The following is a 21640-nucleotide window of genomic DNA, read 5'->3' as shown; positions in this document are numbered from 1 at the left end:
TAAATGAATGTAATAATAAAGTCATTTTTTGAGGTTAGAAAAAATTTCTGATTTTAATGGAGTTAAATAGACCTCGAATTCGGGTTCAGCGAACCCTAAAACCCCTGAGTAACGATTTTCAAGCGAATCCGATGAATTTTACAAAAAAGTGTCCGCCATATTGGATCCGCCATTTTGAATTTTTGAAAACTGACATCAAATTCGTAATCGGCGACCCTTAAAACCCCCGAGTAACGAGTTTCAAGCGAATCCGATGAATTTTTCCAAAAGGTGTCCGCCATATTGGTTTTCTGGGGTTATATCAAAACCCTGAACTGATGGGGTTAAATGGACCTCGGATTCGGATTCAGCGACCCCAAAAACATAACGTACACATAGTGAGACCTTTGGGTCAGAACACAAATTTTTTTTTGTGTGGCTGTGTAATTAATGTCACCCACCAGATAAAAATAAATGACATAATTATAAATTAAAATGTTCGTTTCATTATTTTGTATTTTTATAAGAAATTGAAAAATAAATTTCTTTGAATAAATAGACACATTCCCTAAAAAAAACAAAAAAAAATTCTAAAATCCATTTACTAACTATAATATAAAATTAATAATATTGATACTTACCTGAATATTAGTATTTAATCTTGACATTTGTTCTAAATAATTCCAATTAATTCACTATTTACATACACATTTTCAATTTTTTACAAATGAATCCGAATAAAATATTTTTTTAAACATTAGTTAAATTATAGAAATCAAAAAAACATAAATTAAATACGCATATTTTTACCATAAAAAAATCACAACAGTTTCACATGTTATTTATTTATCAGCATATTATTATAACTAAATAAAACTATGAAATTTTAGTTTTGTTACTTATTTAGTAACAATTTGTTATTCATAATTTATTACTTTCAATCAATTACAACAGCAAAGAATAACTTACGCTGCGCCAACAGAAAACTATTTGTTTGAGAATCACTCACTTCCCCTCACCAGAGTCAGTGGAGGGGGCACGTGTGTCGTGTCGGACGCCCGAAAAGTTTAAGTGTGGAACGCGCTACGCACCTATGGCCGTTCCCGCCGTCGAAACCGCTCGCTCACACTTCGTGCGTGCACCCTCTCCTCCCGTGTGCAAACCTTCTTCGACGACCTCTACTCCACCTGTTGACCGTTGGAGCCAAGAATTTCAAGAGTTGTTCGGGCCCAGCCCGAGCAAACCAGACCCGCTACCTACGACACCCCGTCACTCATCATCCCTCTCCGCATCGCCCGCACTTTCCCCCGACGTACTGTTCATCACGGTAAGCGTGCCACCCGAAGCACTCTCTCCGGACAAGTGTTCGCCGAGTCCGAAGTTGTCGCTGTCCTCACGTTGACGCCTACGCATTGAACCCTATTAGGGTCCAACTGATAAAACATCGGCCCTTTTTAGCGCCAACAAGTTCTTTAACCAGAAATAAGTTTATTTTCTCAAAAATTATCCCCCTTTTGAGCTCGTTACTCCCCATCCTTAGTGACCAGTATCAAATTGGTGCCTAACGTGAGGCAGGGTCCGGACGGATGTCTGGACGAACCCCCCTCACCAGTAAATGCCTCCTGCACCTCCGACAACTAGCTCTGGCACACCATTAACTTCTACGCGCAACCTACGAGACTTACCTTGTCGTCGTCGCAAGGGTGGTCTCTTGCGAACACCTCCGCTCATCCGACGTGTCTTCCCAGAGGATACCATCACAGAAAGACCTAGGAGAACGAAAATATCCGAAAGCAGGCATTCTTCTTTGCTACTCGGACTAGCTGCACTCACTACTACTGAACAGCCTAGTATCGCGATCAGTTCCGACTCCAGTTTAGACCCCTCGCCTGGGACTAACATTTCAGTTTCCCAACCAACCACTTCCGGGAGTGGTCTTCACCAAGAAGGTGCGTATATGCGTTTTCTGGGTTCTTCAAATTTAGATACTTTGTTCTCTTTTCAATTTTTTTTACAATATAATATGTATATATATTTAAAAAAAATAGAATTTAATTTTTTATTATAAACATGACACTTTAAACAAACTGTAACCTCGTAAAAATATACTTTATGGATAATAAATTACGTCACTGATGAAGGCTCCCATTTGAGCAGAAACGTCTGACAATTTTTTAAAAAAAGGAAAAGGTTTCTTTATTTTATCCTCACGCCAATATAATCAAGAAAATCAAATCTCATTTTTCAGAAGCATAAAAATGAATGTAAATCTAAATTTGAATGCCTAGTTACGCAGAACCAAATTGATAACATCTCTGAAATAACTGACCCTACATTGTCACTTAAATTAGATTAAAATAATTTGCTGTTACATAACTGCGTTGACACATTTCTCAATTGAGAATCTCATAACAAACACACAAAAATACCTATGACTTACTTCCTTAATGGCCTTACCACTTGCACTAAAAATTCATTTTTTAATTTCAACAACATAACTTATAAACAAAAAGAAGGTTTTTCCATGGAGTCACCTCTATCGCCCATAATGGCAGACATTGTTATGGATGACTTAGAAACAGAATGCTTATCCAAACTACCTTTTCCAATACCCTTTTATTATCGTTATGTCGATCTTCAACGGTTATAACCACAAAATTCAGTTCACAGTAGAAATTGAAAATAATGGTACAATAGCCTTTCTTGACGTTTTACTCATTAGGGATGGGGAAAACATAATAACAAATTGGTACAGAAAACCAACCAACTCAAACAGAATTCTCAATTAGCTATTACACCACCCCCTGCGTTACAAAATTAACGTTATCAACAAACTTGTTGATAGGAGCTTACTACATTCAGACAAAAAATTCCACTCTGACAATATTAAACAAATCAAATTTAACCTTTTTGAAAACAACTACCCGTCAAATTTCATTACAAAAACTATATCAAAAAGTATAAACAACATTAAACACAAACTTAGATGCGAAACACAAATACAACAATGGGATGACAACAACACGACAACAGTCAATTACTTGCCATTACCTTATATTGAAGGATTATCAGAAAAACTAAATACCATTTTAAAACCCTTTCATATCAAAACTACCTTCCGTACTACCAATAACTTACAACATATTTTTAAGACACAAAAAGACATTATCCCAGAAAATGAAATAAACAACGTGGTTTACAAAATCCTTTGCTCACAATGTGACTCCTCTTATATAGGCACAACTAAAAGAAATATAAAAACACGAATTCACGAACATAAAAATGATGTCTACAAACTCCCCAACGAATGTACATCTCTAACTAAACATTCCTGGTCAAAAGATCATACCTTCGATTTTGAAAAAACAACAATTTATCGACCAATCACAATTTTATAAAAAAAGAATGATACTAGAAATTGCACACATTGTGAGCAATCCCACATCAGTCAATCTTGGTAGCGACACTGCTAACCTTTCTTCTTTCTACAAAAAAGGTTATTTTTTCCCCTGTGAAAGCATTTTCACTATTTCCAATATATTCATTTCTTAACCATATGTAACGTGATAATATTAAATGAATCCATAAATTACGACATACTTCAAATAATATTCTACAAATTTAGCGTGAAAAATCATGTTCTTTCATTAACCAAACAAATTTAAAACCGCTCTTTTCACCATGAAATTAGTCACGGTACCGGCCGATGACTCCAACTACATTATATTACAAAAAAAAATCATAGTTTCCGCCCTCATCTCACTCCTTCCTAATATTGCACTTTTGGACAATATGTGGACAGATAACCCCCCACCCACAAGAAGACTAAAATTCAGTTTTCTTTAAATCTTGGTATTGTAGACATGTATATATCTGTCTCATATTTTTTTCACACAAAAATTAAACTAAAAATGCCAAGAAGTGTAACAGTGGTTCAATTTTGTGAATTTTTAATGGATTAACTCTTCACCAAGAAGTTTCGTATATGTGTTTTCTGGGTTCTTCGAATTTAGATACTTTGTTCTCTTTTCAATTTTTTTCAATTTTTTTTTCAATATAATATGTATATATATTTAAAAAAAATAGAATTTAATTTTTTATTATAAACATGACACTTTAAACAAACTGTAACCTCGTAAAAATATACTTTATAGATAATAAATTACGTCACTGATGAAGGCTCCCATTTGAGCAGAAACGTCTGACAATTTTTTAAAAAAAGAAAAAGGTTTCTTTATTTGATCCTCACGCCAATCTAATATTACAACCGAACTAATTAACAATAAAGGATCAATATAATTCGAAACATGGATAGAATTAATAAATTTATTTTGTTAAATCATAACATTTTTAATAGCGTGCGTTTTCTAAATTACGATGTGTTTTACGTGGTAAATTCTTGGCTCTGTTCTGTTTTTAAAAAAAATCTGTTATTTAAGTTTTTTATCTTCAAAGTTTAAATCTCTCCTATTAAGGGTGGTTTTTTCGATTTCAAAAAAATTCAGAGGGTGCTGGATCAGCTCTGGCTTTGTTTCTGGGTCAGTAGAGAAAAAATAAGGTAAGGTGTAAGGTTCTGTTTTTTAAAGAATCTGTTATTTAATTTTTTATCTCCTAAGTTTGAATTTGCCCAATAAAGGGTGATTTTTTCGATTAAGTAAATCAGAGGATGATGGAGCAATTCTGACTTCATATTCGTTTTCAGCGGGCCAAAATACTATAGGAAATATATGTATAGAAACTATATTCGTTCCAAGTCATCTTCACTAAACTGAACGGACGTACGAAAAGAACCTCTCTAAGAATGATAAACGCCTTGCCATGCAGAAGACCAGTCTACGCACGGCTATGATACATTTTATAAGATTAATAGTAAAATATATGTTATTTAGTGGTTTCTTACATACTTAACTTAGTGTAATATTAATGTTAAATGAATTGTGGTTTAAAATAGACTTCAATTAAATTTACATTAATAACTATTACTCGGAGGTAATTTGAACCATATCAATAATAAATGATATTAACGAATATGTTAAAATTAAATACCTTTAATATTATAAACATAAAAAAATTAACTTAGCCTAAAGAATAGAATTACATGTTCATTAGTTAAAAGAAAAATAGAAAATAAAAGTAGGAAAAGATGCAATTATTTAATAAAGAAAACGAAGGAAATTTAAAACTATGCGCAAGAAAACTAATATATAAATAGATTGAATAAAATAAAATATACTTATACTACAACTAAATTTACTCTATCGCAACGCATTGCCGTACGGCGGACAGAAAGGCCTTGGGTTTTCCCTACTCCCGCGCCAGATTGTTTTGGGTTTTCCCTCACAGTTGTTGGCGCCTCCCACAACAATGGGCTTCAGGGTCCCTCTGGATGTCATTGTTCAGGTTTATGATGTTTATACTTGTTTGTTTTCTTATCTTTTCGGCTAATATACACAAATATAAACATCTCAAACTCCGAGCACGAGAATATAACAGCTTTTATTTTAAATAAGTTCGCTTCGTGTATGGATACCTCGATTTCAGTGCGAGTGTAACATATATTTATCTGATTTTATTTAAGAAAACTATATGTTTCGAAAAAAAAATATATATATATCTTAAAAGTACATTGATAGTTAATTTATCTAACTGCGTCAAAAATTGTAAAATTTAACCTTTTCGTGCCCCCGAGAAATCCATCGGTTGGATTCAAATCTTAAATTTACTTTTGATATTGAAAATAACAATTCCATAAATTGTTTAGATGTTTTACTAATAAAAACTGAATCCGATGATATTATTACTAATTGGTATAGAAAACCTACATACTCTGGTAGATTTCTTAATTATTTAGCTTGTCACCCATTTCAACAAAAAATTACCATAGTAAAGAATTTAGTTGATAGAGCCATCAAACGTTCTCATCCTCAATTTCATAATGAAAATTTAATTTACGAATGCTCCTCCAATTTCGTGGAGCATTCGCATCATACAATCCGCCAGGGGTCTTCCACCTTTTTGAATTTTTGAGTGAATGAAAAATTCGAAATCAACGCCCTCTATAACCCTCTAGTTAGGAGTTTCAACGAAAATAATTTATTTTTAAAAATTGTTATCCGCTATTTTGAATTTTCTAGTAAATAAAAATTTCGAAATCAGCGCCCTCTATGACCCCCTAGTAATAAGTTTTAATGGAAATAATCAAATTTGTAAAATTTGACATCTGCCATTTTCATTTATTGAGTGATAAAAAATTTGAAATCAACGCCCTCTATATCCCTTTAGTAAAGAATTTTAAAGAAATGAATTGAATTTTTTAAAAATTATTGATTTTTACCTGTCGGTGCACTTCATCAACTTGTCTGTATATACTATTCCAGTATACATTGTTTTAGAGAACTATAAATCATTTAATTTTAATGATTAGTCAATGATAATTTCACTTTTTAATAATATAATTACATTTTTCACACTATTTTTTACTACTTTTTACATATTATTTATCTCAATTTACTTTTCTTTTTGTATATATACAGTCAAAATCTTTATTAGTTATATAAAAATATACTTTACTTTAAATTATTTTTTTTCACTTATTTTTTAATAATCCAATATAAATAGGGTATCTATTGATACATGATCACTTTTTCTATATATGTATTTAGTGAAAATACTTGAGATAATTGAAAACTTCGTTTTATTATTATAAAAGAAGAAATAAATTTTCCTTATCATTGTTATAAAATATGATTTTAAAAAATAGAAAAATACTCCCAGAGAAAAACTTTATTTTTCAATTTCAATATATTGGTCTCGTAACTAAATAAAACAAGACAAGATTATGTTTATTTCATAAACATTTTGCTTCCTCATTGTGTGAAGCAAAAAATTTGCTTTCTCGTGGAGGAAGCTATGAATTTCTCCGATTCAATTGATTGATTAAAAAAATTTCGAGTTAAAAACTGTTTTAAATTAATTAAATTTTTTGAGACATTAAGAAAATTTTAATTCATTTTTGGTGTAACATATACTTTAGATATACGAATCGATTCGTTTCAATGCAAGGAATACAATTATTTTATGTATTAACTTGAATTTAAAAAAACACAAAATTTGTTAGTTAAAATATTTTCGATTTTTCAATTTTTATTAATTCTCAAAGTTTAAATTAAATATATACTTTGTATATATCAACCAATTAGTTTCAGTGCAGGGAACAAAATTATTTCATATAAACATGAATTTAAGAAAACACAACATTTTTTAGCTAAAATGTGAATTTTTGATTTTTTAACTTTCGTTAAATCTTTAAATTTTAATCAAATCTATACTTTATATGGGGCGGTCCACGCCATTCCAACATATCATCGACTTGGACATTTTTGATTTCGCTCAAATTTTTTTACCTTTTTTTACTCATTGAAAAAAAGCTTCCTGATTTTTTTCAAATTTTTTTATAAAGCCGTTTTCGAGATATAAATTTTTCAAAATTTTTGAAAAAAAAATTTTTTTTTTTGAAACCTCATAACTTTTTGATAAATGCACCAATTTTAATTTTTTTTTCAAATTGTGTGTTTTCAAATGAACTTTTCAAAACTTTCTTGCAAAAAATTAAAAAAAAAATTATTAACCTTATTTTTTGTAATTTTAACATAAAAATCTTATTTTTAAAAGTGTTTGTATATTTTGATTTTTTTCAAAAAATTTGCAGAAAAAAATTACATATTCGCCTCAAAGATGAAGAAATAAAATCATCTGAACTAGATGATAATGACAATTTTAGTCTAAATGAGGCTGATAATATTCCTGATGTACCCACGGAACCAAATTTTTTAGGTATTAGGCATATTTTAATTTTTTCTTCAGTTTTATTCTTCAACTATCAAATCAGTTTTTGAAAATAAAATTTCTTCTGCACACAGATAATTTGTGCTACTTAAATTGAATTTTTCTTGTAAACTTTTGGAAGCTAACCTCAAAGATTTTGTCACTCTGTGCTTTCTAGACATTATGGTCAATATAAAGTCTTATATTTATTTCTGAATATATGACAATTTATACTTGTATATAAATTAAAAAACACTAATATTAAAAAACACTAATATTTAAAAATAATAATATTTTGACATATCGCCAACATAACTAAATACTGCAATTCAGCCAACAGCAACGCCACGCAGCGGCTGGTCAAGCAAATACAAAAATTCAAAAATTTTGAAAAATTCGAAAAAAATATTAAAAATTGATTTCCCACGACTGGACTAGCCTCAAAATTTGTGTTATAAGAAGTAGTGTTTTGAAAATTTTTTGAAAAAAATCAAAATATACCAACACTTTTAAAAATAAGATTTTTATGTTAAAATTACAAAAAATAAGGTTAATAATTTTTTTTTTAATTTTTTGTATGAAAGTTTTGAAAAGTTCATTTGAAAACACACAATTTGAAAAAAAAATTAAAATTGGTGCATTTATCAAAAAGTTATGAGGTTTCAAAAAAAAGAATTTTTTTTCAAAAATTTTGAAAAATTTATATCTCGAAAACGGCTTTATAAAAAAATTTGAAAAAATCAGTAAGCTCTTTTTCAATGAGTAAAAAAGGTAAAAAAATTTGAGCGAAATCAAAAATGTCCAAGTCGATGATATGTTGGATTGGCGTGGACCGCCCCATATATACTAATCGATTCGTCTTGACGTAAGGAAGAAGATTATATTAAATATTTCCTTAAATTTTTCTATTTAAAATTTTTTTAATTAAAAAAAAATTTTTGAAAAAAGACGATAAAATTTTTTTTGGTCTATTTTTAAAAATCCTCTTGTCATTTTTGAGAGATAAAAGTGATAAATAAGCCTACCAAATTTCACCCAAATCCATTAAATTCTGTTAAAGATATCGTGTTCACAAAAATGATCCACACACATACACACATCCGGACAATTAATCAGGATCTAATATAACAAGTTTCTATATAGAGGAAAATTTGTTTTCACCATTTCTAAAAATTTTATAAACGAAAAGACTACAAAGCTTCCTCCACGAGGAAGCAAAAACCAAAAATAAATAATTATTTGTTTCACAAATATTTTATTTCTGCTATATAAATAAATATGTGGTAAAAGTCCTGTAGCGAAATAAATGAAAAAAAAGTTGATCGGATCGGGCTGTAACTTGTACATAGTTTAGCACTAGGGGTGAGTAATTTAACCACGGAGTATTGTTAGGTTTTTTCAAAAACTGTCGAAGAGGGAGGGGGTTGAATTTTTTTGAAAAATTTAAACAGTGAATATTTGAAGACTTGTAACTTTTAAACAGAAAGACGAAGATAAATTTGTCCTCTATGTTTTCGAAAGGTTTTTTCCTGCTCTTTCAAACGGTGCAAAAAATTTTCAAAAAATTCAAATTTTGACCCTTTTTTGAAAATTAAACATTTTTTCGAATTGTTTTTTAAGTTCGGTCCTTTTTATTTTTTTTATTTATTTTTTTTTTTGAAAGCTAAAAATGTGTATTTTTACTACAAAAAAAATTGAGATGTCCTTTTTTGTTATTTTCGAGATATTAATTAATTAATTAATGTTAATAAAAAATGAAATTTTTACAAATAAATAAAGTTATTGCAATCCTGAAGGTAGCAATTGAAAGCTGACGTTATTCCGCATCCAACGAGCTCCATATGGACTATTTTCGATTAGAGGATTTTCTATAAACAATTTCCATGTTAACCAATTGTTTATTAACAATCCACTAACCCGAAGTACTTCATATAGGGCTCGTTAGATGCTGAATAACGTCAGCTTTTAACTACATAATTAGGTATTTAGGTCTAAAACAAACTATTATTTTATTTAAATAAAATAAACATATGCTTACTTCAAATAAAAATTTCTCTGGGTGTAGATATGTATTAATTACATTAAATCAACTTGCGGTTGAGGAAGATTCCTTGCTGACTTTTGTCATTGGAGAGTTTTTAGCATCTTTGTCCAATTGGTATTTTCTTTTATTGGACACCAAGATGTTTATAAATTCAATCAGGTCTGATTTTAAAATAGTTTGCTTTGTTGCAACATTTATTCACTCTAAAAATAAATAAGAAGATTTCATATAATTGCAAAGTAGACAGTGGTTTTCGTTCAATTGTGGATGAAAAAAATATTTGTATATGTCAAAATATATAAAAAATGTAATTACCTAGCAGTCTTTTAAACAATTTAAATTGAATTCCCTGTCTTTCTGTCCGTTTTCCAGGTTCCGAATAGTTTGCAATGCTTTAACCTTAAATTTCCAAGAGCGTTTTTCTTGGTAACATTTTCTAATCATCCTTAAATATGGCTGATTTTTCTATGAATTCGTGTCGACTGTTGGATAAATAAATCCTACAGTTTGGAGCTATTTCAACCTAGAATAGAAAAAATATAAGACATAAATCACTGTTACAATTAGTTTTTAATTATTATTAAAAAAAGATTTAGTTGTCTTACTTTATTTTCATTTCCTTTAGTAAATGATCTGAATATCTGTATGTACAAAAAGTAAACGAAATTATTATTAATTTCAAAAAGATTAAAATACATTTCAATCAGAACTTGCAAGTGATTTATCCATTACAAAAAAACTTCGCTAGAATTTATAGTTTACTATTAAGGCTATTACTTATAGCCTAAATGACTTTTTGAATCATTAAAAATTATTATTATGTTTTGAATTTGTTTTGTTTAAAAAACGATAAAAAATTGAATTAAATAAAATATATTGGGCCGGACTAAATAGACTTCAAATTCGGATTCAGTGACTCCAAAAACATAATGCATTCATAGTGAGACAAACAAATAAGAATTTTTCTTGGTTGTAAAATTTTGGGTTTTTTGAGGTAATTTCAAAACCCTGACGTGATGCCCACTTGAAAAACACGATGTCGTAAACGATATCATAAACGATTTCGTATGCGATGACATATACGGAGTCGTTCACAACATTGTAAATGACATCATTAACGGCGTGGTACTTTGGGACAGTATATGATGTCGTTTACAATACCGTTTACGACGTCGTAAACGATGTTTAAAAAAATAAATATTTTAACATTCTTAAAATAAATTAATTAACATTTTTTAAATACAATCAAATAACACCGTCCGACACAATTTTTGACCCACAAAAAAATTTAACATTTTCGGAAACTAGGACTCAAAAAAAACCCGTGTCTGGCCGTTTTGCTAGATCAAGTCGTTTGTGGTTTTTAGGGGTGAAAATAACCCCTAAATGAAAAGTGACAAGATATCTTTATTATTCTGATGTCAGATTTTCAAAATTCAAAATGGCGGATCCAATATGTCGATCAAATTTTTAAGAAGTTATTAATTTTTTATTTTATATCTGCTATTTTCAATTTTAAAAATTTAACATCAGATTCGTCATCAGCGACCCAAAAAACCCCCAGATACCAAGTTTTATAAAAAATTAATAATTTTCAAAAGACATCTTGTTACTTTTTATTTAGGGGTTGTTTTCACCCATAAAAATCACAAACGACTTAATCTAGCAAAACGGCCAAACACGGGTAATTTTTTTTTTGGTCCTAGTTTCCGAAAATGTTGGATTTTTTTGTGGGTCAAAAAAAAAGTTGAATTTTGTTGGACGGTGTAATTCAGCTACTTTTGAAATAAATTAATGTGCATAAGAGTTAAGCATATAACAAAAATAAAGTAAAAAATTACACAATAATAAATAACGTAATTTATTTTAATTCATTATTATTCACATCTTTTTAATAATACAAGTAGTATAGCTAGGCGGGTTCTGAGCCACCTACCAACCTCAGTCGGTAAGGTACATTTCGCGGGTTTGAGTCCGTGCTAAATTACTATCACTTGGGTGGTCCCTGTTTTACCGACGTGAAAAAAAAGTTCTAGAATGTTCTGGATGGTTCTCTTGAGCCACCTACCGACCGCAGTCGGTAAGGTACATTTCGCGGGTTTGAGTCCGTGCTAAATTACTATCACTTGGGTGGTCCCTGTTTTACCGACGTGGAAAAAAAGTTCTAGAAGGTTCTCGGTTGCCATGGAGAGTTCTAGAAGCTAAAATTGTTGAGTACTATTTTTTTTTGTTTTAAATACATCCCTACCTGTTTTACCGACTGAAATTGAAAAAAAAAATTTTAAATCCACTCCTCGTTTTTGAATCCCTGATACCCTATATAGTGTACTCTATATTGTAAAAATGAAAAAAATCGTAAAATTCCTGTTTTACCGACGTGGAAAAAAGTTCAAGAAGGTTCTCGGTTGCCATGGAGAGTTCTAGAAGCTAAAATTGTTGAGTACTATTTTTTTTGTTGTTTTAAATACATCCTTACCTGTTTTACCGACTGAAATTGAAAAAAAAAATTTTAAATCCACTCCTCGTTTTTGAATCCCTGATACCCTATATAGTGTACTCTATATTGTAAAAATGAAAAAAATCGTAAAATTCCTGTTTTACCGACGTGGAAAAAAGTTCAAGAAGGTTCTCGGTTGCCATGGAGAGTTCTAGAAGCTAAAATTGTTGAGTACTATTTTTTTGTTGTTTTCAATACATCCCTACCTGTTTTACCGACTGAAATTGAAAAAAAAATTTAAAAATCCACTCCTCGTTTTTGAATCCCTGATACCCTATATAGTGTACTCTATATTGTAAAAATGAAAAAAATCGTAAAATTCCTGTTTTACCGACGTGGAAAAAAAGTTCTAGAAGGTTCTCGGTTGCCATGGAGAGTTCTAGAAGCTAAAATTGTTGAGTACTATTTTTTTTTTTGTTTTAAATACATCCCTACCTGTTTTACCGACAGAAATTGAAAAAAAAATTTTAAAATCCACACCTCGTTTTTGAATCCCTGATACTCTATATAGTGTACTCTATATTGTAAAAATGAAAAAAATCGTAAAATTCCTGTTTTACCGACGTGGAAAAAAAGTTCTAGAAGGTTCTCGGTTGCCATGGAGAGTTCTTGAAGCTAAAATTGTTGAGTACTATTTTTTGTTGTTGTTTTAAATACATCCCTACCTGTTTTACCGACTGAAATTGAAAAAAAATTGAAAATCGACTCCTCGTTTTTGAATCCCTGATACCCTATATAGTGTACTCTATATTGTAAAAATGAAAAAAATCGTAAAATTCCTGTTTTACCGTCGTGGAAAAAAAGTTCTAGAAGGTTCTAGAAGGTTCTCGGTTGCCATGGAGAGTTCTAGAAGCTAAAATTGTGGAGTACTATTTTTTTGTTGTTTTAAATACATTTAACATTTAACACAGACAGTTCATATTTAGTATACAAATGTATTTTTACGGGAAAAATACAGGGGAAAAAAAGCGGTCACGATTAGAGTTGATGATTAACTTTTTATCAAGTTTTTCAAGAAAAATTACAATTTTAGGAAAAAAATGTATTTTTCCAGCAAAAAAGAACAAAATTTTATTTAAAGGAAATTAAATTTATATATTTTAACGTATTTTTACGTGTAGATTACAAAAAAAATATAGCGAGCATGATTGGAGTTGATTATCATAGCGTTGTCAAGGAAAAACCATGAATTTTTACGAAAAATACCTAAAAATGACTATGTACCCCCCCCTAGCAGCCACATCTTTTGACATAAAGAGCTCAAATTTGGTACACTTACGTATTTTTACGTGAAAATTACAGGAAAAATATAGCGAACTTGATTCGAATCAATTTACATAGCGTTGTCAAGGAAAAATCAAAAATTTCGAAAAAAATGATTTATTCTCCCTAGCGCACACAATATTCAACCCAAATTGTTCATATTTGCTGTAAAACTGTATTTTTGCGTGAAAAATACAGGGAAAAAATGTAAGCACGATTGGAGTTGATGATCAATTTTTATCAAATTTTTGAAGAAAAATGATAAATTTAAGAAAAAAATGTATTATTCCGCAAAAAAGTTGATCTAAAGTGATTCAAATTTATATATTTTGACGTATTTTTACGTGTAGATTACAAAAAAAATATAGCGAGGATGATTGGAGTTGATTTTTCTGGGTCTGTCAAGAAAAAACTGATAATTTTAGAAAAAATCATGAATTTTCTCCCAATAACGGAACAAATTTTTTCTAAAGGGCTTCAAATTTACTATTTTTACGTATTTTTATGTGTAGATTATAGAAATAATTTAATAGACATGATTGATCATCAACTCCAATCGTGCTTACATTTTTTCCCTGTATTTTTCACGCAAAAATACAGTTTTACAGCAAATATGAACAATTTGGGTTGAATATTGTGTGCGCTAGGGAGAATAAATAATTTTTTTCGAAATTTTTGATTTTTCCTTGACAACGCTATGTAAATTGATTCGAATCAAGTTCGCTATATTTTTCCTGTAATTTTCACGTAAAAATACATAAGTGTACCAAATTTGAGCTCTTTATGTCAAAAGATGTGGCTGCTAGGGGGGGGGTACATAGTCATTTTTAGGTATTTTTCGTAAAAATTCATGGTTTTTCCTTGACAACGCTATGATAATCAACTCCAATCATGCTCGCTTTTTTTTTTTTGTAATCTACACGTAAAAATACGTTAAAATATATAAATTTAATTTCCTTTAAATAAAATTTTGTTCCTTTTTGCTGGAAAAATACATTTTTTTCCTAAAATTGTAATTTTTCTTGAAAAACTTGATAAAAAGTTAATCATGAACTCTAATCGTGACCGCTTTTTTTCCCCTGTATTTTTCCCGTAAAAATACATTTGTATACTAAATATGAACTGTCTGTGTTAAATATTGTGTGCGCTAGGGAGAATAAATTATTTTTTTTGGAATTTTTGATTTCTCCTTGACAACGCTATGTAAATTGATCGGAATCAAGTTCGCTATATTTTTCCTGTAATTTTCACGTAAAAATACGTAAGTGTACCAAATTTGAGCTCTTTATGTCAAAAGATGTGGCCGCTAGGGGGGGGTACATAGTCATTTTTCGTAAAAATTCATGGTTTTTCCTTGACAACGCTATGTTAATCAATTCCAATCAAGTTCGCTATATTTTTCCTGTAATCTACACGCGAAAATACATATGTGTACTAATTTTCAGCTCTCTAGATAAATTTGTGTGGCCGCTAGGGGGGGGGGGGTACACGATTTCAAAAAAACCGATATTAATAGGGTTCCGAACCGAGTACGGAACCCTAAAAAGAAGAAAGTGAAGATATTGAGAATGGAGAAAAAAGATAAAAATAAGTAAGTAGAAATAGAAAAAAAAGAAAAAAAGTTATATATATATATACTGAAAAATACTGAAAAAAAAAATATTTTTGTCCTACCTGCACGGAAAGTGTGTTATTTCGTGCACTTGAGGCGGTCGCAAAGTAAGTGATTCCCGCCCAGAGATGGGGTGAGCGGGCGCAAAGTACATTCGCGCCCGCTGACGTCATAGATGCGGGCGCAAAGTACATTCGCGCCCGCTGACGTCATAGAAGCGGGCGCAAAATACATTCGCGCCCGCACCATTAAAAAATGTATTGTTTTAATTTTTTGTGACATAATAAACATACGTAATATACGTAAACAACTACATGTAATTTACCTTAAGTATATTATCTTCCCAACCCTGATGGAACATTGAAACAAGCGGACTTGCATGCACTCAATAATACACTTTCCATGCAGACAGGACAAAAAATGTTGTTCGCAGCACGGGCGCAAAAGGTGATAGTGTCTCAGGCGAGATTATGAAGAAACCTCGGCGACCCTACGCACCCTCGGCTTCGCCTCGGGCGCTTCGGGTCCCCTTGGTTTCTCTAATCTCGCCTTCGCCACAATCACCTATTTTGCGCCCTTGATACGAAAATAACTATTTTTTAATTTATACAAAAAAATAAAATGTATATAAAATGTATATAATATATTTTTACATATTTTTTTTACAGCATGAATCCTCATCACTGCTGTTGTAGCTGTTCCCAGCGATGCCGGTGCTGCTGTTCCTGCCATACAACTGGTGTGTGCCTTCGAGGATGTCAGGACGGCGGAAGGCGAATCCTAATTAATCTTCCCATGGAAGCTTTTTTGATGAAAAATGTGAGTAAAAAAAAATGTGGGGGTGGGTAAGTGTTGTGTGTGTTAGTGTCAGTGAATAATTTTTTTTTAATTCTTGGTGTCAAGTGTGGGGGTCGGTGAGTGTTATGTGTATTAGTGTCAGTGATTTTTTTTAAACTCTTGGTGTCAAGTGTGGGGGTGGGTAAGTGTTGTATGTTTGTCAGTGTTAGTGAAAAAAATTTTTTATTCTTGGTGTCAAGTGTGGGGGTAGATAAGTGTTGTGTGTGTTAGTGTCAGTGAATAATTTTTTTTAAATTCTTGGTGTCAAGTGTGGGGGTGGGTAAGTGTTGTATGTGTGTTAGTGTCAGTGAAATTTTTTTTTTTAAATTCTTGGTGTCAAGTGTAGGGGTGTGTGAGTGTTAGTGTCAGTGAATAATTTTTTTTAATTCTTGGTGTCAAGTGTAGGGGTGGGTGAGTGTTAGTGTCAGTGAATAATTTTTTTTAATTCTTGTTGTCAAGTGTGGGGGTCGGTGAGTGTTATGTGTATTAGTGTCAGTGATTTTTTTTAAACTCTTGGTGTCAAGTGTGGGGGTGGGTAAGTGTTGTATGTGTGTCAGTGTTAGTGAATAATTTTTTTTAATTCTTGTTGTCAAGTGTGGGGTCACGGTGGGCTTGGATTAAGTTCAACCCAAAAGTCTTTGCACATCACCGTTTTCTTTTGGAATTACTTCGGGGATGTCTTCTGATTATTTTAAGACAAAAATGAAAATAATCGGTGGAGGGAAACTGAAATTATCTTGATTTTTCATTTTTTTTTATAGGTTATTCTATGTAATTTCTTTAAAAAAAGGTTTCTTTCAATTTTTTTTCTACAAAAGTTGTATTTCGGATTCAGTAAAGAATCTCTATGATAGTTAATGAATTTAAAAAATTTGAACTATTAAATTTGTTAATAAATAATGGAAGAACATGGTTTTTCATTCGTTTTTTGAAATTAACTCGTCTTGTAATTAATTTACACCAAAATTTTTCAAAGATAATTTGAAGTACATAAGATTATCTGTAAAACTGAAAAAAGAAGACTGTTCTACCTATTACCGTTCCTTAGATATGACACGTTGAAGTTGCTATTCAATGAAAAATTTAAACTTGGGAGCTCATTATTCGATGAATTCTTTTATTTAATATCCTAATATAACAATTATAATAAAACATAATTAAGAGGACTCTTTTTCGAATAATTTGCGATAGATAAAATTAATTTATCTTCAGTAGTATAAATTATTATTATTATTCATCGAATAATGAGCTCCCAAGTTTAAATTTTTCATTGAATAGCAACTTCAACGTGTCATATCTAAGGAACGGTAATAGGTAGAACAGTCTTCTTTTTTCAGTTTTACAGATAATCTTATGTACTTCAAATTATCTTTGAAAAATTTTGGTGTAAATTAATTACAAGACGAGTTAATTTCAAAAAACGAATGAAAAACCATGTACTTCCATTATTTATTAACAAATTTAATAGTTCAAATTTTTTAAATTCATTAACTATCATAGAGATTCTTTACTGAATCCGAAATACAACTTTTGTAGAAAAAAAATTGAAGGAAACCTTTTTTTAAAGAAATTACATAGAATAACCTATAAAAAAAAATGAAAAATCAAGATAATTTCAGTTTCCCTCCACCGATTATTTTCATTTTTGTCTTAAAATAATCAGAAGACATCCCCGAAGTAATTCCAAAAGAAAACGGTGATGTGCAAAGACTTTTGGGTTGAACTTAATCTAAGCCCACCGTGGGGTGGGTGAGTGTTATGTGTATTAGTGTCAGTGAATTTTTTTTTTTAACTCTTGGTGTCAAGTGTGGGGGTGGGTAAGTGTTGTATGCGTGTCAGTGAATTTTTTTTTAATTCTTCATGTCAAGTGTAAGGGTGGGTGAGTGTTAGTGTCAGTGAATAATTTTTTTAAATTCTTGTTGTCAAGTGTGGGGGTGGGTGAGTGTTATGTTTGTTAGTGTCAGTGAATAATTTTTTTAATTCTTGGTGTCAAAAGTGTTTAAGTGTCATTAAAATTAAAAAAAAATGGTGTTCAGTGAATGTAGGGGGGTGAGAGATGAGGGAGGTCGTGGTTATGAGTGATGTGAAAGGGTGGGGGGGTCGGGTGAGAGTTGAGGTGGGGTGACTGTGCTGAAGGGGGGTAGGGGTTGATATGAGTGGTGGGGATGGGTATGAGTGATGGAGGATGGGTATGAGAGATGGGGTGGGGGTATGAGAGATGGGGGGTGAATGTTGTGGAATGGTGGTGGGGGTGAGTGTCGTGTATGTGTGGGCGAGTGAGTGTTGTGTGATTGAATTGTGTATTTTCCATGTTTAGTTTATTATTATTATTATTATCTAGTTTTTTTTTATTTTAGGGTGAGACATTCAATTCTCCACCACCACCACCACCTTCTCCTGAAGAATCTTCATCATCTTCTTCATCAGAAGAAGATGTGGTGGTTATACAGTCTCCGCAGCAGCCACATGGAGCAGCAGCAGCTTTCAAAAAGCCACCGATTACATCCTACAGAGCAGCAGTTAAAAAGGCGTCCGTTCCTTCAGGTTCCTCAGCAGCAGCAGTTCCTGGCAATTTCATCTCTCAACAGGCACCTGTAAAACGAACATTAGAACCAATTGTAAATTTACCTGAAAAAAAGGAAAAATTAAACACACACCCACAACAAACACACCATTTAAACATTCAAACACATCCACAACAAACACACCATTTACACATTCCAGCACATCCGCAACAAACAAACCACCAACACAATCATTGACATCCACAACAATCAACACAATCATACACATCCGCAACAAACAAACCATCAACACAATCATACACATCCGCAATACAAAAAAAAATTTCTCCCCTACCTATCACAAAACAAACACATTCACCCACTCACCCACAACCACCAACACGCACATCCTCCTTGAAGCCATCATCAGCATCGTCACCACCAGTCCCTCTAAATAGGAAAATGGGTTCAATTATAGGATCTTCTCCATCTTCCGAATTAGAGGGAGTACCAACAGGTGAACTACTGCAAGAATTATTAGAATTCATTTCAAAAGTTGATGATGATGACTTTAAGGAGAATGTTTCAAATAAATAAAAATTTTCACACTCCCACACATACACAACACTCACTCCCGCACATACACACCACTCACTCCCCCCCACATATATACATAACACTCACTCCCACACATACACGACACTCACTCACAAATGAACGCACTCAATACTTACCTTTTTTTCATGAATTTTTTTCATCGAATACTTACCATTTTGTATTATTAATATATATACTGCCAACTCTGACAATGCTTTTTTCTATACATTTTTTTTATTTTTAATTTATTTAAGTAAAATCGGGCAATAAGTAATAAGAAAAAACAAATGTTAATATATTTTTTTATTAATTTCATTCACGTTTTTTCAAAAAATATTTTACATTTTTTTTCTTTTAGATTAATTAAAAATTTTAAACTTAAAAATATTATAAGTTCCTCCAAAATAGTACAAGTGGAGAACTTTTGATTTTGCTGATTCTACCAAGTCCTCAAATGTATTCTCAGGATCATCCTCAAAGGTGTTTGCAATTCTTCCAGGCAAGAAGACTTCAAATTGATTGTCTAGTTCCGCTACTATTCTGGTACCGTATTTAGTGACAACTTTTATAAAGAGAGAGCAATCCCCACTCCAGAATTTCCGCCTCCACATTTTCTAGAACTTTCTACTATATGTATTTGCAAAAAAAAATATTAATTCGAGTCTCAGCAATTTTCAAACAAGTTAAAACATATTTTAGAATCTCTAGGGTGATATTAATAAGAGAAGATAATTTTTATTAGTTTTTTCTGGTTTATTAAATAATCTTAACCTAAAAGTTTACATTGCTTTTTTTTTTTTTTTAAAAACATAAAATCACAACTGGTATAATAATCTCTTAACGTAGTCAGGTTGGTGTCCACAGTATCATGTCCAGAGGAAGAGGAGTCTCGAACATCGTCATCATCCTCTGTAGTGCCTATTATGCACTGGGTACTTGATGTCGTAGTAGTAGCAGTAGAATTCAGGAACCAAGTTTTTAGAGCAATAACGTTGCGAACTGCACAGTTGTGGTAACAGGTTTGGCAATGGTGATGACACAGTGGAGGAATGGCACTATGCAGTATCTTCAAGGCAGGGCAGCCCAATTCTTCAACGTATTTCACCTGCAGACCAGTCTATCCCATGATAGTATACTGAATTTTTTGTGTGTATCTCTCTGCTTTTATACCTTCGTCCCCCACCACAACCAATATTTACCCCCACCACTACCACTTATTGCAGGTTTAAACAAGTTTTTTAACTTCTCCACTAATTGGTTTGTATTAAATGATACGATCGTGTATAATGAGACAATAGGCTGCAGTTTCAGCAGGAAAATTTTTTCTTGACTCAAACTCCAAACGTACATCTACTGAAGCTTGTTTAAGGAATTCATTTTGCTTTGAACAATCGATGACTATTAGTGGGACAGCATCCATGAAATCAATTTTCTTTAATAAAGGTTCCGGCTCTCTGTCATAATAAATGCGTTGAAAGTTTGCATACATCTCGTACAACAATGCAAATTGGTTGTGTTCAATATCCAAATTTAAATTTCCATAGGGATAGTATTGAGAATTTAGAAATAATTTAACATTTGTAATGTCACAGTGGTCAAAGCGATTAGCATACTTTTTTAGTTTATCCTTTCTACTTGTTTGAAAACCTAGCAAAACGTAACGCGGTTTTTCAAGTTGCGTAGACGTTTTCACTGTCCATACATGTTTTGAGGTAATGGGGAGTAAAGGATATTCATACAAATCCCAGGCTCGAAAACTCATTGTAATGAATGAATCTTTCTCAATTGATTGCAGTAAACGTATTTTTTGACGATCAGCAGCCATTACATATGGCATCATCCACTCAATCTTGTAAAGTGTTATCTTGAATTGTTCAATGTCTTGACCTTGAATAACTGCATTGATGTCACTGCGTGCACGCGTCATGATAAGTTCATGTTTTGCGTTTACAATTACTTTTTGATAATCTTCAGCAAAACCCAAGATCAAACTTAGCGGTATTGTGACATCAAAATATCCATCATTATTGGCAAGTGTTGAATCGATCCAGCCTGCATTCTCCAAGAGATTACGTTGTCCCAATGTAAGTGATACATATCCCTTCATCGTGCTCGTGAGACCAACATTTTTACAATGATCAATCTCAATAGCATTGAGCTCATAACGAATATCATCAAATAGAAAACAGATGGCGTTGGTAACTAGAGTTGTTGCTGCAGTTGCTGTAACTCCATCAGCTTTTGTCAAACGTCCAGATACGTGCAAAGTACTTTTGCTAGGTAGAATACACAAATCTTGATGTTGAATAACAATTCTTATTTCATCGCTGTTGTTGTAAGTTGATGAGGATGCATATGGTTGATGAGCGTGAATTTCGTAATGTGAAACAGATTTATCAAACTGAACACCTGTGTGAATGTTCAAGACGTTTTCCATTGCGTTTATTGCAACAGACAGAGAAAATTAGTATTTGGAAAGGACG

At 31.7% G+C, this 21640-nt stretch overlaps 1 protein-coding gene across 1 annotated transcript; it reads right to left on the bottom strand.

Moving 5' to 3' along the window:
* Positions 1–18943: 18943 nt before the first annotated feature.
* LOC127282280 (uncharacterized) lies at positions 18944–21594 on the bottom strand. Its single transcript, XM_051306453.1, has 3 exons — positions 20506–21594; positions 20053–20262; positions 18944–19129 (listed from the first exon to the last, which is right to left on the bottom strand). The coding sequence occupies exons 1-3, from the start codon at positions 21592–21594 to the stop codon at positions 18944–18946; spliced, it is 1485 nt and encodes a 494-aa protein (XP_051162410.1).
* Between the last annotated feature and the right edge of the window lie 46 nt (positions 21595–21640).

This window comes from Leptopilina boulardi, unplaced genomic scaffold (genome assembly GCF_019393585.1).
Source record: "Leptopilina boulardi isolate dan_hultmark-lab unplaced genomic scaffold, ZJU_Lbou_2.1 LbouV2_292, whole genome shotgun sequence".
In the NCBI taxonomy this organism is placed as follows: domain Eukaryota; kingdom Metazoa; phylum Arthropoda; class Insecta; order Hymenoptera; family Figitidae; genus Leptopilina; species Leptopilina boulardi.
This window is presented reverse-complemented; position numbering and strand designations above follow the sequence as displayed.